The sequence below is a fragment of the Acomys minous genome (assembly GCF_964271855.1).
Source record: "Acomys minous genome assembly, chromosome: 11".
In the NCBI taxonomy this organism is placed as follows: Eukaryota; Metazoa; Chordata; class Mammalia; order Rodentia; family Muridae; genus Acomys; species Acomys minous.
Window position 1 is genome coordinate 37,325,442 of NC_140492.1, and position 27,648 is coordinate 37,353,089.

A 27,648-nucleotide genomic window follows, 5' to 3' on the forward strand; every position below is an offset into this window, starting at 1 on the left:
AAGTGCTGTCATGTCTGTAATGACCTTTCAGACTTCTTGGAAAGCACTCCATCCAGCCTGAATCTAGAAGACATAGAAGATCTTTTCTCTTTGGCTCAGTATTACTGCAGTAAAACACCAGCCTCTTTTAGGAAGGTAAAAGATGAGAATGGCCAGTTGGTCTATGCTGCATGTTTTGTTTACTTTTCTTATTTACGTTGTAGTCACTTTGGTTAAAAATATTTCAATTATAGTTCTCAAAAATGTGTTAGTTTGTTTTTGTGATCTTTTACTGTAAATTCTCTCCCTAGTAGAGAAAACAGACTAAAAAAAATGCATCAATTGTCAACATGACTGCTGCTCTGTGGTATGGTTGAGGTGAAGGCTTTTATTTTAGATATGAGAGAGAGAACAGCCAGAGACATCTGGAAGAGTCCAGATGAGAGAGTAGTAGACAGTACGTGGACAGCAGACTGGACCAGGCCCTGAGAGCAGGAGCAGTGCAGACAGAGAGAGGCATAGAGAAAGGAAGATGGGGGTGGGGAAGAGAGAGGGAGAGACAGAGAGAGACAGACAGACAGACACAAACACAGAGGGAGTGAGGGAGAAGACACACACACACACACACACACAGGGGATACACACACACACACACACACACACACACGAAAGGGAGGGAGGGAGGGAGAAAGAGAGAAGGAGGAAGGAGAGAGGAAGAGTGGGGGGGAGAAGAAGAGAGAGAGAGACAGAGACAGACCGACACAAGTACAGAGGGAGTGAGGGAGAAGGAGACACACACACACACACACACACACACACACACAGACACACACACACACACACACACACACACACACACACGAGAGGGAGAGAGAGGGGGAGGAGGGGGCGACAAAGACATGCACACAGAGACCACAGGAAGATGGAGGAGGAGGAGGTGAACAAAGAGGAGGACAGAGTGAGCATGGAGGAAATAGCAGGGCTATGAGGAGAGTGAGTGACTTGCGAGAGGGGAGCTTCTGAGCTGGAGGGCGCTTAGGGTAGGGGAGGTGGTGGGAAGGGCTAGGATGCAAGTGGGGACTTTGAAATGTGTCATAATGAGTGAGTTCACACAGAAGCAAAAAGAGCTAAATGGTATATACTCACTTGTATCGAGACACTAGTCCAAGGTGTACGTCCCCATGAAAAACTGTACCTACCAGGGTAGTGGGTAAGAGGGGAGGACATCCTATTGAGACTTTAGGTGTGAGAAGCCTGGGAGAATGAGGAAATAGAAGGATCCAGCGGGTTCTGGAAAACTACAGGCGAGTCTGGGCCCTGGGGTCCTCCGCAAACTATGGCAACAGCCAAGGAAAAAATAGGCAGTAAACCTCGAACCCCTACCCAGACTAGCCGATGGACAGGACATTCTCCACTGTTGAGTGGAGAAGGAGATCTGACTTTCACACAAACTCTGGTGCCCCATATTTGAACATGTCCCTTGGATGGAGATTCCTGGTGGCACTCAGAGGAAAGATAATAGGTCACCAAGGAGAGACTTGATACCCTATGAGCATATTCAGGGGGAGGAGGTCCCCCTCAGACACAGACATAGGGGAGGGGAGGGGAGTAGGGGGGAAGTGGGAGGAAGGGAGGAATGGGAGGATACATGGGATGGGCTAACAACTGAGATGTAATATGAATAAATTAATTTAAAAAAATAAAAATTAATAAAAAAAGAAAAAGAAAAAAAAAGAAAAACTTAAAAAAAAAAAAAGAAAAGAAATGTGTAACAAGTGCTTGTGGCACTGAGGGAGCTTGTGTGCTACTGTGCTAACAGGCACCACAGACAGCCACGTGTCCCCTTGCCAGTGATGAGTGAAGTGACTCCTTTTGGTGGAGGGGAACTGGCTTCACAAGTTCCTGAGGGATGCTGGCTTTTGTCTAACTGCCACAATTCGGGGAAATGGCATTTCCTTTAGACCTGACAAATACAACAGCAGGAAGCATCTTGCCTTTGTTCTGATTCCTAGTTTCTAGTCACGGGGACTTTATTGCCTAAATTAGTGCTTTTGTAACTTCAGGGATTCTCTGAAGTTACATCCGACAAAGGTCCAATGGTGGGTCCATAGTCAGGTCTCCTTTATGTGGAGTTTATCCTTGGATGACCCTAGATATGCAGAACTGCCTTATTAATGATGGCAGGGTCACTGTATGTAAATGCAACCTGGTCAGACCACACAGTGTTACTAGTGTGTGTGTTTCAGGGCTGACCACTTGGCATTAGATAATAGGTGTGCTCTTCCCCAGAGAAGATTGTCTCTGCCACTCCCAGCATTCCTTAGTTGCATGCAGTTTGTTTGTTTATTTGTTTGTTTGTTTGTTTGTTCAGAGTGGAGGCCTCTTGCGCTTTCTCCCCTTTCCATGTTAGCATGTCTATTCCTGTCATTGTTCAGGTCATGTCTAGGCAGTCGTGTTGGTGAGACTTTATGGGTGTAACTTGTGGCGTTTCTAGGAAACACACTCCCACAGTAACCTTCCTGTGCCGCTGCCTCCTACAGTCTGTCTCCTGCTCTTACAGGATCCCCGAGCCTCCAGTGTGGGAGTTATTACACAGCACTTGGGCCTGGGCTCCACAGCCGTTCTGATCAGTTGTGGTTTTTTGTAATGGTCTCTGTGGCTAAGCGAAGTTTCTTCAGTGAGGACACACACCAGCAGATTTTATGGGTTATTTTTCTTTCCAGCTGAATAGTACTCTACAGTGTATATGCATCACATTTTCATTATCCGTTTGTCAGTTGAAGGACATTTAGGTTTGTTTCCATCTTTTTCTTTCCTCCATGTACTTATTTATTATTTAATCACTTTACATCCTGATCCCAGCTCCATCCCTCCTCTCCTCCTAGCCCCCCCCTACAGCCCCCCTTCCATTGCCCCCTCTCCTTCCTCTCAGAGAGGAGGAGGCTCCCAGGTGGTGCCAGTCCACCCTGATATCTCAAGTCACTGCAGGACTGAGCACATCTTCCACCAGAGAGTGACAAGGCAGCCCAGCTAGGGGAAAGTGACCCTGGAGTAGGTCGCAGATTCAGAGACAGCCCCTATGCCTATGCTTAGGGGACCCATATGATGACCAAGCTGCACGTTTGCTGCATATGTATGGGGTGAGGGGGATCTAGGTTCTGACCATGCAAGCTCTTTGGTTGGTGGTTCAGTCTCTGTGAGCCTTTGTGGGTGTTCCCATGTTTTAGCTGTTGCGAATAGAGTAGCAACGGCGTGGCTGAGCAGGTATCTGCAGAGTAGACTGTCAAGCCCTTTGGGCATAAAGGAGGGGTATAGCTGAAGCATATGATAGAATTATTTTTAGCTTTTTGAGAATGCTCTACATTGGTTTCTAGAGTGGTTGAACCAGTTTGCAATCCCACCAACAGTGAACGAGGCTCCCTTTTCCTCATCTCCTCTCTAGCACTTACTGCCATTATGGCTGGGGTAAGATGAATCTCAAAAGGTTTTTTGATTTGCATTTTCCTAATTCCTAGGGATGATTAAATTTTTTTTGAGATATCTCTTACCATTTTTATGTATTCTTTTGAGTACTCTCTGTTTAGATTCCAAGCTTATTTTTTTAAATGGGTTATTTGTTGTTTTGAACCTTTGTTTTTTGAGTTCTTTATATATTCTGGCTATTAATCCTCTGTCAGATGTACAGCTGTATAGCTGGCAAGTTCCCTCCAGTCTGTGGGATTTTTTTTTATCCTGGTGTCTGTTTTGTTATTGTTTGCGTAGGAGATTGTATTTTTGTTATTGTTGCTATTTTTTTCAAGACGGGGTTTCTCTGTGTAACCTTGGCTGGCCTCGACTCACTTTGTAGACCAGGCTAGCCTTCGAACTCACCAAGATCCACCTGCCTCTGCCTTCCAGAGTACTGGGATAACAGGCATGCACCACTCCCAGCTAACCTAGTGTTTCTTTAACTGCGCACAGCCTTAATTCTTGGGCAAGTGAAGCCCTACTTAGAAAGTCCTCTCCTCCACCCATCTCAGCTATGGGCCTGCGTATGTCTTCCTTTAGCAGTTTTGGTATTTCGGGCTTCACATGGAGGTCTTTGATATGTTGAAGTTAGTTTTTGTGCAAGGTAATAGATATGGATATAATTAAATTCTTCTGCATGTGGACATCCAGTTTTTCCCAGCATCATTTGTTAAACATTCTTTCTTTTCTCCAGCATATATTTTTAGCATCTTTGTCACTGCTGAATGGCTGAAGCCACATGCACTCGTGTTTGGCTTTATTCCACTGGTCTGGATGCCAGTGCCATATTATTTTTATTACTATGGCTTTTTAATATATGTTGAGCTCTAGGATGGTAATCTCTCCAGCATTGTTCTTTTTTCTCAACTTTATTTGGGCTATCCAGGCTCTTTTGTGGTTCCTTATGAATTTTAGAATAGGTTTTTTTCCTAATCTGTCAAGAGTGAATTGGGGATTTTGACTGGAATTCTGTGAAATCTGTAAATGGCTTTTGGTGGAATGGTTATTTTCATAGTGTTAATTCTACCAAGGCACGTGCATCATGTCTTTCCACTTTCCATGTCTGTCTTTTTCTACAGAGGTTTAAAGCTCTCGTTGTGGAGGTCTTTCACTTCCTTGGTTACGCTTATTCCTAGGTAGTTTATTTTCTCGATGCTGTTGTCAGTGGGAGTATGCCCATCATCTCCTTTCCCATGTGTTTGTTCACGGGGTCTCTGTGACCATCACTCCCAGCAGAGTAGTGACCTGTGGCAGTCAAGAAGGTAGTTTGGTTCAATGCTCCTTAGAAGCCATTCTTGGTTCAAACTTCATGAGTCTGACCTGAGTAGTTTATTTTACATATAGTTAAACACAACACAATTTGGTGAAATTTTTCCTGGTGATAGTTAATTCAATGCTATATGCACAATAAACCTGAAGACGTGACCACATTGAAACTCTCTTTAAAGTACATGTGACACCTTCCATAAAGATGGGCTCTACAGATTGACAAACTCACTGTAACAGTCTAGGGGAGGAGCCAGTATGGTGTTGGCCACCAGACTATTAGCCACAGCCACTCCCAGCCTTCTGGGTAGAAAAGAGAGATGGCTCAGAGGTTAAGAGCACCATCTGCTCTTCCAAAGGTCCCAAGTTCAATTCTCAGTAACCACATGGTAGCTCATGACCATCTGTAATGAGATCTGATGCCTTCTTGTGGCAGGCAGGCAGGCAGACATTTGGGCATAATACTATATAAATAATAAATACATCTTTAAAAAAAGAAAGAAAATAGGTCATTATGTAATACTGAGACCTCCCAGTGTAATACCAGATCGTGAGACCCCCAAAATGACCACCAGGACTCGATACTGGTGCAACGTACATAGGGCCCTGTATTAAGGGCTCGAGCCTCGGATCGATCACAATCCTTCCTGATGCAGCAGGATAGGAGAGTGACCCAGAACCTCAAGGTCAGTGGGTTCATAAAGGGCAGTGGGGGTTGTAGGTCACAGGAATGTCGATCTTCAGGCAGGCTGGGTGGAGGCTGGATCTTCAGGGAAGTTGTGGGTCACAGGAATGTTGACCTTGTGGCAGGTTGGGTCCAGGAGGCTGAATGTCCAGGGAAGTTGTTTGATCTCAGAAGCTCCACTCCAGTGGAGTTTCTGGAGGCTGCTGGCAGGTCTAGTGTATGGCAGTGCATGGTTATTCTCAGAGCGCAGGAAGAAGTGAAGTCACCTGGAGGACAAGTTCTCACAGAGCATTGACAGACCACAGCGTTAGTTGCAGAATATACATTACATATAGAATATGGCATTAATTTTGCCCTTACAATACATCTCTCCCTATGAAGAGACCACCCATGTTTTTAACGTTCCTTGTTCCCCTAATGCTTATCTATGAAGATAAGAACCTCTCTTCCTCCTGCATTTGTTTTTGATGGATAGAAAAAGTACTGATTTGTGCAGGTTGATTCCTTATCCTCCCATGTTGTTGAATTTATTATTTTTAGAAGTGTTCTGGTAGAATTTGGGGACTCTCTTGTGTGTGTCATCTGCAAATAGGGATGGCTTGACTTCCTTTCCTATTTATAGCCCTTTAATTTCCTACTCTTACTTTATCACTCCAGTTAGTGCTTTGAGAACAAAATTTTGGTCGGTTGGGCCAAGCATCTGTCCATCTTGCTTATCTTCTTACAGAACCAGCTCTCAGATTCGATAGGTCTTTGTATTATTTTCCTTGTTTCTATTTAATTCATTTCTGCTCTGGTTCTTATAATTTCTTGCTAATGACTCGGTTTGGATTTGGTTTGTTCTTGTTTTTCCAAATTTTTGTTTTGTTTTTGTTTTTTGAGATGGAATTTCTCCGTGTAGCCCTGGAAGTCCTAGAATTTGCTTTGTAGACCAGGTTGGCCTTGAACTCAGTGATCCACCTGCCTTTGCCTCTCAAGTGCTGGGATTAAAGGTGCGCGCTATCACTGCCTGGCTGCAATTTTTAAAATAACATAATTAGGCCATTTATTTGTGCTCTTTTGTCTTTTTTAAGTATAGGCAGTTAGAACTGTAAATTTTTCTCATATGACTGCGTTCATTGTGCCCCAGAGGTTTTCTTGGGTTGTTTTCATTTTCATTTAGCTCCAGGAACTTTTAAATTTCTTCTTTGATCCATCCGTCATTGTACTCTTCCCCAGTGTTGGGGTTTAAACCCACAAGGACAGGTCTTGCTCTATAGCCTGCCTGGCCTGGCACTTGCTATGTAGCCCAGGCTGGTCTGTAAATCCTACAATGCTCCTGTCTCACCTTCCTAGTTAACAGTATGCACGAGTGTACTAGGCACACTCAGTGTCTTGAGCAAACTGGGTAAGCTTATTCTACTACTGATGATTTCAGCCCCAAGATTTAATGTGGATCTTGATATAGAACTTTGTAAAATTATTTTGCTTAGTCTTTTATTTTGTGTGAATTCTGACAGAGACTTTGACACACACATGTATCTTATAAAGTTTGAGATTATATAATATTAAGTTTTTAAAAATCAATTAGATAGCCAGGGATGGTGGCACATGACTTGGGAGGCAGAGGCAGGTGGATCTCTGCTAGTTCAGGGTCAGCCTGGTCTGCAAAGGGAGTCTAGGACAGCTAAGGCCACATACATAGAAACCCTGTCTCAAAAAACAAAAACACAAAAACAAAAACAAAAAATCACCTAGACTTAGGTGGTAACAATTATTTCACATTTTATTAAAGTTTAATAAATACTTTTAGGGAGAACATTTTGACTTTTCTTTGTAATGTTTACAGTGTTCTCTTTGTGTAGGATAACCATCATCTCTTTGGTAGCACTCTGTTGGGGATCAAGGATGACGAGGCTGATCTGAGCCAGGCTCTGTGTCTGGCTGTTTCAGTGTCAGAGATCCTTCAAGCCAATCAGCTGCAAGGGGTAAGCAGGAGAAGCCCGTCCGCCGGGGGGAGCTGTGCCCCTTACATGTAGGGAACCGGGGGCTGGTTACAGCTCCGTGTTAGAGCATGCGCTCTGAATGCTTGAGGCTCTGGTTCAATACCTGCCGCCAAAACACATAATGAACATGCTCTCAGCATCATCCATTCCGACAAAACTAGCTTGTCCTTACTTTGCCTTTGTGGACAAGTATATCACATCTCCTGTCCATATGGCCATTTTCAGCATCCAGCTTTTGTGTTATTTTTGATTGCCAACAATTATTTTTGTCTCTCTTGCAACCAATTTTACAAATTGGCCTTTTCCACAGATCATTAAAGCAACTAAACATGGCACCATATGAAGAACTTAAAGGGATGTGCTTAGTTAGCCTCTACAGTTCAATTCTGGGCAGTTACACAGCTTGTTGAATTACACGGTTTAATGCCATAAAGCAAGCGAAAGAAAATTAGAAGAATATGTCATAGCCAGGCAGTGGTGGCACACGCCTTTGATCCCAGCACTCGGGAAGCAGAGGCAGGTGGATCTCTGAGTTCAAGGCCAGCCTGATCTACAGAGCAAGTCCAGGACAGCCAAGGCACACAGAGAAACTCTGTCTCAGAAAAAAAAACCAAAACAAAAAAGTCAGGATTTTCTATTATGGTCTTCATCAAAATATGAGTGAGTTTAACCAGTGAGCTGTCTCAGTATGTGCTGAAATACATTGCTGTAGCTAAGCTTTGGAATTTGTGCTGTAATTCCAAGATTGTGCTTGGAAGAGGCTTAGATATGAGAAGACTACCTTTTATAGAACATCTCAGTTAAACTTCTTACTGTATTTTTAATTTTCTGTCCACCCTTTTAAGTAATCACTCACATATTTCTTTTTATAAGTAACATTAAAAAGAAAATAAGGTCTAAGTTAAAAAGACACATATGAAGCAGAGTGGTGGTCCACACCTTTAATCCCAGCATTTGGTAGGCACAGGTACATATAGATCTCTGTGAGTTTGAAGCCAGCCTGGTCTATAAAGTGAGTCCAAGATAGCCAAAGATACACAGAGAAACTGTGTCTTGAAAAACCTAGATGAAGAAAAAACAAAAACAAAAACAAACACACACACACACACACACACACACACACACACACACACACACACACACACACACACACACACACGAACCTGGCTTCTCCATATACAAGAAAAACATTTGGTTCAGTTTGTAGACTTGGAAATAAGTTTATCTAGCATTGTGTTTAATAAAACATCAGTTTCCAATATATTATTTTAGGTCAGATTGCCAGACTCTTGCTACATATTGAGACTTTCAAACTCATTGCATTAAAAAAATATATTTAGATCCTAAAGGCTACTTTTTTGTGTGTATACAAATTGGGTCCTCCTAATTCTCTGTGAAATTCATTTAAAAACAACATGTTCCCCCTCTCTTGGTTTATTTTTATTGTTCTGTCAAGTTATAAGAACTTCACATCCTGTTCCAGAATGTCAAATGGTGTTTGTTTCCCTTTTAGGAAGGAGTCCGGTTCTTCGTGGTGGACTGCCGTCCTGCAGAACAGTACAATGCGGGGCACTTGTCAACTGCGTTCCACTTAGACTCAGACCTGGTCAGTATAAGAGCAGCGAGTGTTGTGTGAGGGCCACAGTGCCTTTCCCTTGGCTCATAACTAGATTGACATGACCCAGTGGCGACGCTTTCCTTTTCCTTCTGGCAGAGCCTCTGCCGCTGGGGAGGGCCTGAGTTCCCTTTTCTCCTAGAGTCAGTTGTCATCATAAAGAGCCTGTGACACCTGTTAACTGCGGCTCACTCTTCCTTCCCATTGTTACGTCAGTGCATTCTGCGCTCGCTGTCTCAAAGGCTGATCACTTAGCATTGTGCCTCGCACCTAGTAAGTACTGCAGACACGTGAGCTCTTAGCATAATTGGTTAAGAATCCTAGAAATTTTTGCTGTAAGCCATCTTTAAAGCTTAGGAGTGTGTATGTAACAAACTAATATGCAGGCAAAGTCATATCTGACATGTGAGTGCTCAGTTGTTAGGGTAATTTCTGATGGAGAAGTGGATTAAATAAATATGGTCAGAAGTGAGGTTTAGAGCCATTGGTAACGCTGAGACGGGGACTATGTAAGCCACGGAGTTTGTTAGAGCCTCAGAGGTGGGGAGCAGACATAGGAATAGGGAGGTACCCTCCCTCCCCACCCCAACCCCACTCACTGCCCCCTATGCAGCCTTCCATCCTCCTCCTCCTCTTGTCTGGAAACGTTGGTCCTGGAGGCAGGAGGCTGCGTCTAAGGGCTAGGTGGTACTGAGAGGAAACTAACGGAAAATGAAGGCAGGACTCCGAATGTTGATGTCATGGGTGAGAAGGGAGGAGCTGGCCTGTTTGGGTCCTCTGTGTGAATGCCTGCCTCTCCCTCCTTGATTGCTTCCATGCTTGTTCTTAGAACTTACTCGTGACTCATGGGTACCTTTAGTCTCACGAAGTAACACTTCTTTCAGAGAATATTCGGAATCAGCACTGTCACCGCCTGCCCAGTCTCTCCGCCTTTAATACACACGTGCACATTCCTTCTTTTGCCACTTTGCTCAGCAGTTTCTTGGAGACATTTCAGTTTAAACACATTTCTTTTAATGTTTCATAGAGGTCCATGGCACAGATACTTCCATAGTTTGTTGTTTGATTAATGTATATTTAAATTTCTTTCCGTTTTTGTGTTCCAAAGCTGCTGTTGGGAATTTTGTACATATTTTGTATAGTTTTGCAAATAGTTCTATAGACTCCTCAAAGTAGAATTCTTGGGTTGAAGGATATGGACATATAAATTTTATTGCTCTTTTAAAAATCTGAAGTACCGTATACCTCACTACTGCCTCTATGGGCTTGCTTTGTATCATTAGCAAACATTCTTGGGTGTTCTTTGTTTGTTTTCTAGAATGATGGCTGAAAATAGAGTATTCAAGTAAGGTGCAAACACCTTTTCCCTCTCTTTTTAAAGTTGCTTTTCCCATGGCCAGGTGTGGTGGTGCATGGCGCACGCCTTTAATCCCAGCACTCGGGAGGTAGAAGCAGGCGGATTGCAGTGAGTTCAAGGCCAGCCTGGTCTACAAAGTGGGTCCAGGACAGCCAAGGCTACACAGAGAAACCCTGTCTCGAAAAACTAAAAAAAAAAAAAAAAAAAAAAAAAAAAAAATTAATTAATAATAATAATAATGATAATGATGATGTTGCTTTTCCCTTGGGCTGGAGAGAGGACTAAGAGGTTACGAGTGGTGCTGATGTTGCAGAGGACCTGAATTTGTTTTCAAGCACCCACATGACAGCTGACAACCAGCTGTTACACCAGCTCCAGGGGGCCTGACCCGTCTTCTGGCCCCCATAAACCCCTGCACATGTTGGTGCGCACACATACACGCAGTGACTTACACAGAGCAATCTTCAGAACTAATAGACGAAATTGCTCTTCTCTCTGATCTGCCCACTTTTATATTGGATTTTTACTGTACTTTTTGATTTCAGTAATAAAAGCTTAGAATTTTTGTAGCTATTGGCATATCTAGCTCATTGGGGATAAGGAATGAGTTTTGATCTTTGTTTTACCAATACCTAAAGTGAACGATGAGTAATGGTCTCTAGTGTTTCTCATGTCTTCGAAGAAATATATGGCCTGCCTTGTAAGTAGAAACTGAGAAACAAAGCTGTTTTGATCTGTAGCTTTTACTTACTCTGTTCAGAGCTAAACTCTGTCTGCCGTCATGACTAAGGATTACTGTCGCTGAGCTTTCTTGTATGGGATACAATTTCCCCCTCTAATCAAGTAGTACTTTTCTCAGCCTTGGTTTCAAGGTATACATAAAAGTTTTGTCCCTGGAATTTTACTTACTTAAGCTTTTTCATTTTCCATCCCTTTTGCACTTGGTTTGTTAATGTTGGCAGTTTGCTTGGAAATTCATTTCCAGTTTTACAATTGTATGTTTGCCAAGTTTCTGCTTTTTAAAAATCATCTAGATGCTCCAGAATCCATCCGAGTTTGCACAGTCAGTCAAGTCCCTGCTGGAAGCACAGAAGCAGTCCATCGAGTCTGGCTCCATCGCCGGCGGGGAGCACCTCTGCTTTATGGGCAGTGGGCGAGAGGAGGAAGACATGTACATGAACATGGTCCTGGCTCACTTCCTACAGGTACGCTGGCCCAGTAGGTCTGCTGGCGTGACGGCAGGTCTGCTGGCGTGGCAGGTCTGCTGGTGTGACAGGTATGCTGGTGTGACAGGTATGCTGGTGTGACGGCAGGTCTGCTGGCGTGGCAGGTCTGCTGGTGTGACAGGTATGCTAGCGCGACAGGTATGCTGGTGTGACAGTAAGCTGGGGTGGATTTGGCCGCTAGCCGGTTACTGCTGCCTCCTTGAAGAAATCCACAGCTAATGGTCTTTTACTTTTATATGCTCTAATCGATTTATCTGTATGTTTGGTAACAGTGTCTTGATTTCCTGTCTTGTTAAGAAAGTTCTTTTGCCCGGCACGGTGGTGCATGCTGTTAATTCTAGCACTCAGGGGCAGAAGCAAAGGCAGGGCAGGCAGATCTCTGTGAGTTCGAGGCCAGCCTGATCTACAGAGCGAGTCCAGGACAGCCAGGACTACAAGAGAAACCATGTCTTAAAAAAAAAACAAAAACAAAAACAAAAAAAAAGTTTTTTTTCTCCTCAGTAGTTTTCTTACATGCTTATATTATAGTTTTTAAACTATCAGTATTACTAGTATTATCAGTAGGCCCAGCTAGCAATCAATTAAGACATAGACACTTGTTATATTTTAAAATAGCCTTAGTTAACCTGGGGCAGGGCAGACATTAATTCTCTAAACCACTTCCCATAGTGGGGCAGGTATGGTATCTCTGCCTCAGTCCCATGCCATCTGCTTCTAGTAATTTCCATCAAGCTACCTCCCATCCATAATCCCAAATACTTGCTAATGCTCTTCATCTGGGCCGGATTCTCTGTCCACGCCAGCCATGTGCTTCTCCTCCAGCTAACCCATGGTGGCCTTCCTCTCGTCCCTCTTAGGACCCTCTCCTCTGCTCTCTTCTCCTTCTTCCTTGTGGTGATATTTTTCTTCTTCCCAGGATACCTTTCTCTAAGCCCCACCTATCTCCTTTGCCCTGCCTGGATGGGATGCCTTTTTATTAAGCAAAAGGTGGGTCACAGAGACAGCAAGCAGTAATTAGCATCAAAATACATCAGACCATCCCCCTACATCTCCCCTCTTCTGTCTAAATAAAGAGGCCATTTTTATATACAGTAAATACAATTATAAAAAATTATAAGAACCAATAGGTAAGACTTACATACATAATATCTAATCAAAAGTTATTTGGCAACCTTGTAGAAAATATTATCTATTTTATCTTGGTGAGTCTAAAGTTCTGAACTGAATCAATATCTATTAAAGCTTATATCTGTCAACCTAAAAGTATATATCTAGACATAAAAAGTATCTTCTTAACTCCTAAACAACTAAGTTTAATTTTAAAAGTATCTAGTCTTCAACCACATCAGAGACTTGAGAAGGAATAAATTTAATTACCTGAGTAAACAGGAAGTGCAGGTTGGCAGCTTCCAAAATGAAAAATATGACCGAGACAGTTTACTGCCTGAACAGACACCCAAAACACTCTATAACATTGGAGCATCATCTTCAGCCTTCTGGCCCAGTATATCTGATAGACATATTTGTGAAGCAGGAACCATTGAGGACTTGCTTACCCTGTCTTGGCAGAGTCTGTCTGTATCTAAGCTTGTCCATTTTAGGTAGAACTTTGTTTTTGGGAGAAACGACATTTTTGTCCAGTGGCTGTTTTGCCACACTCAAAGCCATCTCCACAAGGAGGTTCTTCAGTGCTCATCATCTTCTTTATGGAGGCTGGATATTGTCAGGAGTTAACCTGTCTTATTGTCAAAGAATCCTTAAAATAGTAAAAATATTTTTAAATGTCATATTCTGAGTTCGAGGCCAGCCTAGTCTACAAAATGAGTCCAGGACAGCCAGGACTACAAGAGAAACTATGTCTTAAAAAAAAAAAAAGGTTTTTTTCTCCTCAGTAGTTTTCTTACATGCTTATGTGATAAACATTTGGCCCTGCACTCAATTTTTTTTCTTAATTTTAAGTTACTAACCATATGGAATGTGTTTTGAGTAAGAAGTGAGGTAGGAAGTGATTTTTTTTTTCCAGGTAGGAAAACAACTGTGCCATCGATCACTATATTGAGTTTTCTTTTTCTTTTCTTTTCTTTTTGGTTTTGTTTCATTTTGAGACAAGGTTTCTCTATATAGCCTTGGCTGTCCTGGAACTTATTCTGCAGACCAGGCTGGCCTCAAACTGAGATTGCCAGCCTTGGCCTCCCAAGGGCTACGATTGAATGCATGCACCACCATCCCCCAGCTCCTTTAAACATTCTTAAAAGAAAGAGCTACAAGTTTACAAGCTTATTCAGAGAGTAAAGAGTCCCAGAGACTCACCTTAGTCATAACCCTAACTGACCCTTTTAACATGCTCCAGGATAAACTATGCTGTAAGGGATGCCTGTGGCAGCAGGTTGGGCTATTAGGAACTTTGTCTCATAATTGTTTTGCAAATTCTTGGTGTAGTTTTAGAATTCCTTCCCTCCAATTTTCATCACAAGAATTTTAAAGAAATGGCAATGTAGGACAATTGGGGGCCTGGGGAGATGGCTTATAAAGTGCTTGCCACAGAGTCTTGAGGCCCTGCACTCAGTCCCCAGCGCTCACATAAAAGGTTGGATGTGGTGGTGTAAACCTGCAATCCCGGAGTCGTGGGAGGCAGAGACAGAGACTGAAAGACCCCTCGAGCACCCAGCTAGATCCAGACTCAACAAAGGACCTTGTCTCAAAAAAGATGGCAAGCAGTCGAAGACATCACTGACTTGTGGCTTCTACTCGAACACACACACACTCTCACACACACACAGACACACACTCGCTCTCTCTCTCTCTCTCTCTCTCTCTCTCTCTCTCTCTCTCTCTCTCTCTCTCTCACACACACACACACACACACACACACAAGTACACAGAGATGGCTCCACGGTAAAGAATGAGGGTGCTCCATCAGAGGACCTGACTTTGGTTCCCAGCACCCATTTCAGACAGCTTGCATCTTCCTGTAACCCCAGTTCCAGGGGACCTGCTGTTTCTGCACTCATATGCACGTGTCCACACAAATACACATAAGATTTTTGCTTTTGGTTTTGTTTTTGAGTCTTTAACTTTTTTGTTTTTCTTGTTTTTGTTTTTTTTTTAAGGCAAGATCTCTCTACATAGATCTGGCTGTTCTGGAACTTACTATGTAGACCAGGCTGGCCTCAAACTGACATATATCCACCTACCTCTGCCTCCCAAGTGCTGGCATTAAAGGTGTGTGCCACCACACCCAGCTAATTTTTTTTTTCAAGTGGGAAAACAGACTTATAAGAATCTTTAAAACATGATAATACTGTCATACTTTAGTATAAAAAGGCATCTAGCTAGCATGCAAGTTTCCTTGCTTTCCCTAGTGTCTAAAACATGGAATTACTAATGTTTTTAACATACGGGTTCCCAGCTTCTAATTTTATCTTTGCATGTATTTGTTGAAACAACCCAGTTCATTTGTCCGTGTAGCTTCCCACGCTCTTCCCATGTATTTTGCGTGTATGTTCATGTCATGCCATGTCATTTTGGTCTCATTTTTTACCCTTTGCTTTGTCACTATTTAGATCCATTATGCATTTTTGTTTTTGTTGTTTTTTAATTAAAATATGACATTCTACTTAATTTGTTTATATGTGCACAAGTGTGCACTCACATGCATGACACATACCACAAGTGGAGCAGACGGCTCTTGAGAGTTGGTTCTGGGAATCACACTCAGGTCGTTAGGCTTGGTGGCAAAGGCCTTTACTTGCTGGGCCATCTTTCTGCTCCTAGTTTTTTGTTGATTTGTTTTATTTATTTATTTATTTTATTTTATTTTCATGTGGCCCAGGCTAGTCTCAGATTTGAGATTCTGAGGACTTAAATTTGAAAGCAACACATCTGACTTTGAAAAAGTTTTTAGTGCCAGGCATGATGGCGCACACCTTTGATCCCACCACTCGGGAGGCAGAGGCAGGCGGATCGCTGTGAGTTCGAGGCCAGCCTGGTCTACAGAGTGAGTCCAGGACAGCCAAGACTACACAGAGAAACCCTGCCTTGAAAAACCAAAAAAAAAAAAAAAAAAAAAAAAAAGTTTTTAGTAGTTTGCAAAATGGTAATCTGTCATTTCCTTTTTTATAACCAGCTATGATACTTTTGTACTCTTTTTAGTAAAAGACACAAAATATTTGAAGCTTTGAAAACTTACTTTGATTACATTCTAAATTGTCATTTCATTGACTTTGGTTTGACTGTGGAGAGAGTAACACAAATAAAAGCACAGTCGTAATAGCCGTGACGCTGTTCCCTTCTGTGGTTCAGGCACTAGCTGCTACAACATGGAAGAGCAATACACGTGTGTGTGTTAAGTCCAGACTGTCAAGGAAACAAGATATGCTAGCAATTTAACATGTATCTGTATTGTGTTTGGCAATGCTATCTGGAGCTTTAACTAAACTGCACTTTAAAATAACTTAAAATTTGTTTTTTATTACAGAAAAACAAGGAATATGTTAGTATTGCCAGTGGAGGATTTATGGGTAAGCCTTTAATACATTAATTTAGTTGCTTATACTTAAATCAGAAGAGCTGATTTAGAGTTATGGAACTGGTTAAAGCGTACTTTTGTCTTCAGTTATTTGGTATTCTCAGAAAAGTGAAGGCAAAGCAGAACAACATACAGACAGCAGATAACACAGGCAATTGAGATGAGCCAATATCGACTATTTAGACAAATGAATGTCTGTCCTTTATTTAGCTTCTATTTCAAAACCTTTTGCTTTTATTTTACAAGGTACTTGAGAATGAACCCAGGGGCTCATGCATACAAGGCAAGCACTTTACCACTGAGCCTATCCTCTAGCTCCTAATCCTCCTGCCTCAGCCTTTTAAGTGGATCAGGAGCTTGAGGGCCAACTGACTGTGCTACATGGTGAGTTCCAGGCCAGCCTAAGCTATATAGCAAACCGCTTCTCAAAAGATAAAAACAAATAGCAACACACACACACCTCCACTGCAAAACAGTAGAAAAACCTAGCCACCATCAACAACAGAAAAGATGCACGTGCCTGTGTGTTCATCCATGCATGTGTCTGTCTGTCTGTCTGTCTGTCTGTCTGTCAGTTTAAATGAGAGTTGGGGCTATAGCTCAGTTTGTGGAGTGCTTGCCTAGTATGCACACGGCCTTTGGATTTACTCCTCAGCCCACCTATAATTCCAGCACTCAGGAGGTAGAGACAGGAGGGTCAGAAGTTCAAGGTCATCCTCCACTACCTAGTAAATGTGAGACCATGTAAGGACAAATGAGACTCTGTCTCAAAAAACAAAAGCAAACAAACAAACAAAAAAGATGAAACTACATCGTTGCCATTTAAGGTCAGAGGCAGGTGGATCTCTGAATTTGAGGCCAGTCGGGCTACATAGAGAAGTCCAGTTAAAAAAAAAAAAGTTAAATAATAAGGTGTTGATTCCTTGCCTACTGTTAATTAGAAATCCTGATAACACAATACAAAAATTGGCTACTACTCATATAATTCTCAAGATTGTTCAGAAGAAGCATTATTTTATAATATATACTAGATTAAAAAAATAAGGCCTTGCTCTTTCTCTCCGTCCTGAGCTGGCCTGACCCAGGCATTCTGAGTGATTCAGACTCATGGGCCCCCACCCTTAGATCCCTGAGTGCAGACTGTAGGTGGGTGTCACCGTGGCCAGCTACAGCCTAGAGTTCTAGACAGCTTTTTGAAGTACAAAGGTTTTTTCCCCCTCTATTAATCTTTCTCTGACCATTAATACCCCAGCCTGCATTGTTATGGGGACATTTTTATGTCTCCTGGCTTTTTTTTTTTATGACTTCTCCATTTCTTGAAATTCTGCACACGTTATCTGTTATTACCTGAAAGATTGCTTTCTCGTCACACTCTGGGAACCCCTCAGGGGGCTTTCGAGAGATGGAGGAGAAGGTTTGCTGTGGCCTGGAGCTCTCCCTCCTGGGGCTGCAGGACAAGGCCACTGTGCATGGTGTCCTTCAGCTGTGATGTGCCTGTCACACTGCTCTGCTATTCCATCTTTCCAGAGGCTCCCACTAAAGCTTTTGTCCATTTGTCTTGTTTCCTTGAAGCCCTGCAGCAGCACCTGGCAGACATAAACGTGGAGGGCCCAGAGAGTGGATACGGCCATTGGATTGCCAGCACCTCAGGCTCAAGGGGCAGCATCAGCTCCGTCGATGTAAGTATATGAGTGGAGCGTGCTGGATGGGTTTCCAGGAAAGGCGCCTAGCTCCTCAACTGCCAGCAACACAGAAAAGATGCACAAGTATTTAGTAATCAGTGAGTTATTGCAAGGTTAATGACATGATGGTGCGGTAGAGCTACTCTATCTGATGCTTAGTTATTGTGACGTGAATTAATGTGTGGTTTTGCTATATGGAGTAAGTACGTCTGGGCAAAAAGTCTTGACACTTGAATTAGATGTCATTACATCTGTTTCTTCACAAATAAGTCATTTACAAATGTTTATTCTGTAAAACAGAGACAGAAAACTGCTGTACAGGATCACAGTTGCTTCTTTGGACTTAGGTCTTTGCCGTTCTTGGGTCCAGAACTGATCCGTACAACTTCCCCTTTTTATGATTTCCAGTAAGACCTTTCAGCTGTGGTTTCTCCACCCGTGCAATAAACTGATAACAGAGTATTTATCTGGGCCTGAAGACTAGGTGAGCAAGCATATGCATAGTACTACACTGAAGGTTCATTTTCAGGCATGTGGTCAAATCAGATCATTGTTAGATTATTTGCAGATAAGGCTTCTCTGAGAATTTGCTTTTACCTTGATCCTCTCTGTATACAAGAAGAGCTAAATAATATTCCATATTCATTCCATTGTGTTCTAATTTATTTGGCTAATACTCTGTTACTAAATACTTAGATTGCTTTCTACCTTTTTCTGTTACAAATACCACTTCAGATGTGTGTGCTCATTCCTATGCCAGAGGTTGACATCTGTCTTTTTCAGGCACTCTCTAAGTTACTGTTTTGAGACAGGGCCTCTTTCTGAACCTGGACTTACCAGTTCAGATAGTTTGCATGGTCAGTGACAGGCATCCTCATGTGTGTCCTGCCCCTTCCTATCCCCGTGCTGGGGTTCAGAAGCATACTGCTGTGCTTTGATTTCCCATGGGTCCTGGGGACCCGAACTCACATCATCCTGCTTGCATGGTGGGCACTTTTACCAACTGAGCCATCTCCCCGGCCGCTAACATTTGAGTACTCTGTACTCTGTGTGTACAGAGTAAAGGCCATATGAGGATAAGGTGCAAAGGTGAACATCTGCACATATATAGGAAAATACAAGAGTGTACAGCCTCCCCTCCCCCAGTAAATAGAGTCAAGCTTACCTTGACCTAATGAAATTGCACTTGCTTCCTTAAAGGCTCTTTGTTCAAGTCCAGTGGCACTCGGTACTACACTACATTTCAGTACTGCAGCATCAGCTTGGTGGGGAGACATTTGGTGGTAGATGTATGTATTAATTATTTGAAGAGTCGTTCATCTGTGGGTTGGTTTTTTTTTCTTTCTTCAGGGTGAATCTTGTAATGGCTCAAATGATCGAGGGATGAAGTCCCTTGTAAATAAAATGACTGTGGCTCTAAAGACGAAGTCTGTTAACGTCAGGGAAAAGGTCATCAGTTTTATTGAGAATACATCAACTCCTGTGGACCGGTGAGTCTCTCTAATACAGCGGGAACTTATGGTGAAGAATTAAAACTAAAGAAATGTTTAGGGCGTGAACCTGAGCTGGAGTACTTAGAAGGGGATCACACACATCTCCTGACAGCCCTGATGACGTCATCTCAGTGAAGGCTGTGCTCACCGCTTAAGGTTTGCTCCACAGATCCCGTTCCCCGTTTGCAGAGGGGGACACGGCTAAGTTTGCCCCCTCGGTTCACAGTTCATAGAGCAGCAGCTTCTCAAATGCAACCACAGTTACTTCACAGCAGGAACTTCTCCAAGAATTTAAAACCTAGATAATTTGCTCATGTTCTGTACAATGGAATCAGGCTGCAGAGATGGCTCAGTGGTTAAGAGCACCGACTGTTCTTCCAGAGGTCCTGAGTTCAATTCCCAGCAACCACATGGTGGCTCACAACCATCTATAATGTGATTTGATGCCCACTTCTGGCTTGTAGCTGCACATGGAGGCAGAGTACTGTATACATTATAGGAAATAAATAAATCTTTTTTTTTTTATCAATACAACGGAACCTGGTGATTCACATGTTATAGGAATTTGTTTTAAAATATAAACAAACTCCATATTTCCATGACTTAGGAAGGGACATGGTGAACAACTGGCAAGCAAATTAAAGGACATTCGTTTGGCTGTTTGTTCCAAGTATATGGCACACTCTTTTGCATTAGTCTGCTTCAGGCATGTGCATTTTGTATCTGGGATAGCTGTTAGTGTGGGCAAAGCCCACGTTGTGAACTTACTTAAAACATCCTGAGATATCTTTGTAATATCTGTACCTTGATTGCACAGTTCTCAAGTGTGAACTTTGTAGATGACGTCATGTCACAATGATAAACACTGAAAGATTCTTTCCAGTTCAAATACGGACTTTGTTTCTGAGCAAGCCAGCTTGTGAGCGGATGTCAGCGTGTGGTCCTGTCTTCCTTGCAGTATCATGGGCAAGGAGGAACAGTTGGTTTTAGGACTTAATTTCCCTTTTTGGTATAGTGCATATGCATACAAAAGTCTATCCTGTTTAATAAGTACAAAAATAATAAATAGGTTATCTTCACCAATTCAAAAATGGTACCTCGTCTAAAATAGTCTGATAAAAATATTCTAAAGCGTTTGATTGAGCCTGAAAGATTTTATTGCTCAATAGTTACACCTGCTCTCAAAAGCCAAACTCTCGTATGGTACTTCTGAATCCCTGGACTTTTGCTGCTACATTTGTTTTTAAGTGCACTTGTTCACTTTTAAGATCGACTAATGATAACCGTAAGATAAAAAGACTGTCATCTGGTGAAATGTCACGTAAAACTGGCTTGTCTTTGTTTTCCTTTGTGCTTGAGACGATTGAAGTATTTTCTTTATAAAGTGGATGCTGGGTTGCAAAACTGAGTTGATTGTGTATTTTCTAAAGTGAATTTTTTTTTTTTTTATAATCATTCTGTTCTGTCCTCTGCCTTGATTTGCTATAGAATGTCTTTCAATCTTCCTTGGCCAGACAGATCCTGTGCTGAGCGGTAAGCTGATGGGAGAGCAGCTCCACCGAGCCACCCGCTCCCTCTAGCATGCCCCTCCCTGTGTGTGAGCCTGGTGCCAACTTGGCTAAAATTTCATGCTGCTGTTTGCGACGCTAACCTTTCCCCAGTCTGCTTACGGAAGGGTGCCGCCCTGACACTGTGCTTTCCACTTTGTGCCTGCTCTTTTTTCAAACCCTTGCATGCTTCTGTCTCCCAGTCCTCAGATGAAAATCAAACTTGCTCAAACCCAAGGACTTTATAAGTTCTGTAGTTTTTGTTCTGAAGCAGGGAAAGGTGAAATACCCACAGTCAGGAGTTAGCAGGGCATTAATATTTTAATAATTCACCATTTTCTCCTGCCCTTATGCAGAATTACAGTACCTAAATCTAGAATCAGTTCATGGTCCAAAACCTGATGCTGGAGTTACAGGGTCAGGGGTTGTGAACATGTGAACAAGTTCTTTGTCAGTGGCCACATCCCCAGCATCAAAATGTTAACTCATGTACTGATGTAAATTTATAATATTTCCAGATTCTTCTTAGTTAGAAGTACGTGTTTAGGTTGATGAATTAACATATATAAATCTCTTTGAAAACTATAGTTCTAGGGTTCTGCATTTGGTTTTTCCCTGAAGGAGATCATGGGAGACATTTTACTGTCTAATCCATTTCTTTCTCTGTCCTCAGTAAGATGGTGGGTGGTGGGTGATACAGAGATTTAAGGCTTGAAACTCTGAGTCTTCAAGCTAGGCTAAGCAAATGAACACTACCAACCTAACAACTCCATGGAGCATTATAATATTCATTCTTGCAGAATTTTTCTTCACTTTAACTTAGGATATTAATATAAAATTAATATAACGGAACATTTACAAAAGAAAGTGTAAGGCCCATCAGATGGTTGAACAAGTGAAAGACACTTGTTGCCAAGCTGGACAACCTGAATTTGATCCCGGACCATGTGCTGAGAAGAGAGAAGCAATTGCCACCAGCTGTCCTGACTGCCGCTTACACTCCATGGCACATGTACAAGTCCATGTACACACAGCAAATAATGGGACAAAATTTTTAAAGAGTCTGATCACACATTGAATAGAAATTAAACCATTTTGGGCTAAATTTGGGTGTGTTTTTTATAATTTCAGTATTTTCAGTGATTGAAAATAGCATTTAAAAAAATAACAGTTGAGTAACTTGAATATTTTTGACTATTCCTACATAAGGCAATTGTAAGACAACCTTTAAATTTTACCTTAGGCTATTTTAAAGAAAATAGTTCTTTTGGGGAATTGTAATCTCCTTGTGAACCATCCTTCTATAAGACCATTGAGTTGGCCTCCAGGGCAGTTTAAATCTGTTTTTCTCTTAAATTATTAATATTATTTTTTCTGAGACAAGGCTTCTCTGTGTAGCCTTGGCTGTCATGGACTTACTTTGTAGACCAGGCTGGCTTCGAACTCACAGAGATCCACCTGCCTCTGCCGCCCTGAGTGTTGGGATTATAGGTATGTGTCACTGCACCTGGCTTCTCTAAATTCTTAATTTTCCTTTTACTTTTCTGTGATCCACATAATAGGTGTATTTGATTTGAAAGTGCAGTTTACTTAGCAGTTTGAATGAATCAAGTTTATTTCTAAGCTCAGCAAGTTAAAACTTGTCCAAACTATTACTGTATATGTTTAAGATAAATAGTCCAAACAAACCAGTGTAAATAAAAACACCATTGTAAGCTGGGCGTGGTGGCGCACGTATGTTATCCAAGCACTGTGGAGGCAGAGGCAGATGGATCACTGTGAGTTCGAGGCCAGACTGGTCTACAAAGCTAGTCCAGGACAGCCAAGGCTACACAGAGAAACCCTGTCTTGGAAAAACAAACAAAACCAAAAAACAAGGTTCATAGTACCTTTTCCCTGTAGGCTAGCGAGAAACTTAGTCAGTAAAATGCTTGCCCTGGAAGCACAGGGACCTGAATTCAACCCTAGAAGCTTACATTAGAACGGAAGCTGAGCATGGCGGCTTATGATACAGTCCCAGCACTAGGGAAGGAAGGACAGGTGGACTGCTGGGATTCACTGGCCATCCAGCCTAGCTGCCTGGCAAGCCCCAGGCCAGTGGGAAACCTTTAGCTCGTAAAGCAAGGTGGTTAGTGCCTAAGAACACAAAAGATTGTCCCCTGGCCTATATGCATGCACAGAGAGGTGCACATAGCATACACACACACACACACACACACACACACACACACACACACACACACACACACACACACACACACACACTATACCCCAGTGCTTGAAGGCCTTCCAGTAGGCCTTGCCTCTTGAAGTTCCAAACAGCGCCATTCCAGATAGAAATTCTAACACTCTCTAGTGAACATGGTTTGCCCCCTTACAGGATAATTTTGCATTAGAAATGTTTTAACAAAATTTTGAATGCTAAATCAATGAAAATTTAACCTAATTTGTTAGGTTAACCTAACTTGTAATTCTAAATGTTTGCCTGCTTGCTTACTTTGAGGAGGTTAGATTTAAAAGTAAATATATAAATATATAAATGAAGACTTTTTTTTAATTGATGATTTTCCCCCAAGATTGCGAGTCTTGAAAAATAGAAGAATATGAGTGTGTTTATGTTAGATGAAGGACAATTCTAGCCTTCTTTGTAGTGGGTGGTTATCCTACAAAGGAAACAGTTCACCCCCGACCCCCACAGAACTGCATAGCATTTTATGGAAACATTTTAATTTATGCAAAAGAAGTAACATCTTGGAGTAGTCTAAAACAGAAGCAGCAGTAATGAAAGTGGAGGGAAAACTCTGAGAAACTTGTAGCTATCAAAGGAGCCTTGCGCCTTCCTCTTGGGCTCTTGGTGCTGTGTTGCTGCTGTGCAGTCAACTTGTACAGTGGCCTGTAGACTCCGTGCTGTTCTCGGGGCTTCATAAAGGCAAGAGGATAGCTGGGTTAATTTTAACAAATCCTGAAGGGCGAAAGCTTCTGTTATTATTGGTTATCAAATGAGGAAACAGTGCAGGGGTAACGTCCCCAGGCCCAGACGCATGTGACCCCCGGCTTATAATTAGGAGCATTGAAATTGTTTAACTTGGCTGCACATAATGACACATGCCTTTTGCTTACATAATTTATCTTCTTTCAGATTTCTTAATATAGTTGTCCTAAAGCTGTGGGTGCTCTGTGAAGGGCAAACAGCATTTACATTTTGTTGGGACACTTGGTGGATGCTTTTTAGTTAAAACCCTTTGATTACTTTGTAGTGATGTTGCCTTCCTAAAATTGTTTGAGTACAGGCACGTGAGCAGCAGCGACAGAGTGGGCAAGCCTTACCGAGGAGTAAAGCCAGTGTTCAGCATCGGGGACGAAGAGGAATACGACACAGGTTGAGTGATTCTCTAATCTACAGCCGCTTTTGCTCAGCCCCGCAGTGACTAGCAGACAAGTGCTTCATGGGGGAAACTTCCGTAGCCACAGGGCCTATGGCAGTGCGCTTCTCAGCCTTCCTGCTGCTGCGACCCTTTAATACAGCGCCTCATGTTGTGGTGACCCTGCCATAACATTATGCTTGTTGCTTTTCCATAACTGTAATTTTGTTACTGTTATGACTCGTAATGGAAATATGAGTGTTTTCCAAAGGTCTTAGGTGACCACCCCTGTGAAAGTGTCACCGCCCCCTCCCCCCGACATGGTTTCTAGTAAATGCTTTGGTTCTAGAATTCTTGATTTGTGCCTACTAGAAATCTAAGCAGAAATTTTGCTTAGATCTTGACTAACAGCAGTTTGAAGCAGTTGTATTTAAGCCCCCTTTGTATTTAAATCCCTTTGAACATTTACCTGCTTGCTGCCTGAGTTGTGGGCCTGGACAAAGGCGCAGAGATCCTTAAAGGCCACCAGATGGCACTATGGTACCTCGGAGATTTACTTTACCTAGGAATGTCTATGTTTAAAAAAATGAATTTATAGAAGGAGCCAGAGGGTCCTAGAAACCTATAAATAGAACATTATGATAGGCAGATCTGGGCCCAGGGGTCCTGCTCAAACTAAGGCACCAGCCAAGGACAATACAGGCAGTAAACTTCAAACCCCTACCCAGATCTAGCCAATGGACAGGACATTCTCCACAGTTGAGTGGAGAGTGGGATATGACTTTCACACGAACTCTGGTGCCTCATATTTGACCACGTCACCTGGATGGGGAGACCTGGTGGCACTCAGAGGAAGGACAGCAGGTTACCAAGAAGAGACTTGATACCCTATGAGCATATACAGGGGGAAGAGGTCTCTCTCAGTCACAGTCATAGAGGAGGGGAATAAGGGGAAAATGGGAGGGAGGAATGGGAGGATACAAGGGATGGGATAACTATTGAGATGTAGTATGAATAAATTAATAAAATTTAAAAAATAAAAATAAAACCCTAAAACAATCACATGCACATGATTCCCCCCCAAAATGAATTTATTATTTTTATTTATAATTCCACAGCCTAAATTATGCAATTAGTAATCATAGTTAATATGTATATTGAGTTAGAAAAGTTATGTTAACATATCTGACGAAAGACTCCTAAATGTCATTGCCCTTTCCACTTAGTAATGCCCCATATATCTGTTTACTCTTTCTTTTTTCTAAAAAAACAATTTATTTTTATTTTATGTACATTGGTGTTCTGCCTCCATGTATGCCTATGTGGGGGCGTCAGATCCCCTGGAACAGGAGTCACAGACAGTTGTGAGCCGCCGTGTGGGTGCTGGGTGCTCTTAACCACTGAGCCGCCTCTCCAGCCCTGCTCGTCCTCTTTCCATCGTGGATAATCACCTATTTGCCTAGTCTTAGGACTCAGCTCTGGTGGTCTTCTGATTTTTGTCAGTTTTGAGTGGCTCCCTTATTATACATGTCAAGATGGACTTTGAAAATATATCTAGAGAGTTAGCTCTTAGCAGGAAGATTGCTAAAGAGAAGCATATTTGATGTCAATAAATATTACAAAATTGACCGCTAGAAAAAACTTGCATTGAAGCCACTATGATCTTTCCAGTTGTTTCTTTTCCCCTCTGTGTTGCCATCTTCCTGTGGCTATGGGTTTCTTTGTTTTTTCTGAGAATTTTATCTTCCTCCATGAGCAAAAGGACAGGCAGTACACGAGTAGACTGCGGTCTATGTAACGCTTCCCTGCCCTCACACATATTTATAATATGGAGAGTGGCCCGTCCCCAGAGGAGGGAACTGGAACTATGTGCGTCAGTCTGCATGGATGCCACAGTGTTGGGAGACGGGTAGCAGCCACGGGCGAATGCAGTTCTGCTGCCTCCCTCATAGGAGTGCGAGCTGCTCCTGCATGGTTAGCATGAGCTTATTGATTACAGAAAAGACACAGGAAGTCACAGAATGTCCCCTTCTCATGTCATGAAAGGGATATGCTGGATGGAGTGTTAACATGTGACCTTTTCCGTAGCATTGTATATACATTTGAACTGTTATTGAAAGGGGCTGGAAAGATAGCCCAGTGTGTAAAAGCTTGAACCCGAATTCAGTCTCCTCTGCTGCCTAACTCTGCTGGGTGGTGGCAGTGCACGCCTTTAATCCCAGTGGCAGAGGCCGAGATCTCTTAGTTCCAGGCCAGCCTGGTCTAGAACGTGAGTCCCTGAGCAGCCACGGCTACACAGAGAAACCCTGTCTCAACAAACAAACAACAAGCAATGCTTGCCAAACTTAAGTTTTCAGTTGCTGTGATAAAACACCATGACCAAAGCAACTTGGCGAGGAAAGGGTTTATTCTGTCCCACAGCTCTCAGGTCCCACTTCATCTCCGAGGGCGGGAACTGAAGCAGGAGCCATGGAGAGGTGCTGCTTCTTGGCTTGCTCCTTCTGGCTTCCTCAGCCTGCGTTCTTAGAGCACCAAGAAGCACCAGCCCAGGGATGCAGCCACATACAGTGATCTGGCCCCCCACACCAATCAGTAATAAAACTCACCACAGGCATGCTCAGGCCAATCTAATGGGGCCTTCTCTTTCAGAATTTACTCTATGTTAAATTATCATAAAACTAGTCAGCAGAGATGCCCGCACTAGTCATCCCAGCAATGAGGATACAGAGACAAGTGCATCCCTGGACTCTGTCCACTGTCCAGTCAGCCTAGTCTGCTTACTGAGCTCCAGGGATGGTTGGGCAGGGGGATGCAGGAAGGAAAGCAGGAAGGCCAGATGTTTCAGCAGGTTCAGCAGGAGCGTGCTGCAAAGCATGGTAACTTGAGTTCAGGTGTCCATAATGGAAAGTTAGATCCAATTCTTTTTTTTATTAATTTATTCAGATTACATCTAAATTGTTATCCCCTTACTTGTCTCCTCCCGTTCCTCCCTTCCTCCCTCTTTCACGCTATTGCCCTCCCCTAGGTCTGTGACAGAAAAGGACCTCCTCCCCCACTATATGGTCACAGCCTATCAAGTCTCATCTTGGTAGCCTGCTTATCCTTTCTCTGAGTGCCACCAGGCCTTCCCACAATGGGGAAGTGGTCAAATATGGGGCACCAGAGTTCATGTCACAACTGTGGAGAATGTCCTGTCCATTGGGTAGAGCAGAGTAGGGGGTCACTGTAGATCCAATTCTTACAAGAGAATCCCTGCGTCTATACCTCACACCCACACACACGCACACACTCATGTGTGCACACGCACCCACATGTGAAAAATAAATAGTGCCGGAGTGATGGCTCAGCAGTTCAGAACACTTGCCACTTTTCTAGAGGACCTGAGTTTGTGTCCCAGCACCCCATGGTAGGTGGCA

The 27,648-nt window shown here is 42.7% G+C and overlaps 1 protein-coding gene across 2 annotated transcripts in view; it reads left to right on the forward strand.

Annotated features, from left to right (window-relative positions):
• Positions 1-27,648, forward strand: part of TBC1D23 (TBC1 domain family member 23) — a 59,906-nt gene that overhangs the window by 27,190 nt on the left and 5,068 nt on the right. The window contains exons 8-16 of one of the 2 annotated variants that reach the window (XM_084801242.1): positions 32-135; positions 7,282-7,404; positions 8,936-9,028; positions 11,429-11,599; positions 16,098-16,140; positions 17,721-17,827; positions 19,181-19,320; positions 20,812-20,856; positions 24,161-24,249. In XM_084801242.1, coding sequence (XP_084657368.1) covers positions 32-135; positions 7,282-7,404; positions 8,936-9,028; positions 11,429-11,599; positions 16,098-16,140; positions 17,721-17,827; positions 19,181-19,320; positions 20,812-20,856; positions 24,161-24,249 — 915 coding nt within the window. The remainder of the gene's footprint in view (positions 1-31; positions 136-7,281; positions 7,405-8,935; positions 9,029-11,428; positions 11,600-16,097; positions 16,141-17,720; positions 17,828-19,180; positions 19,321-20,811; positions 20,857-24,160; positions 24,250-27,648) is intronic. The other variant, XM_084801243.1, reaches the window with a different exon arrangement.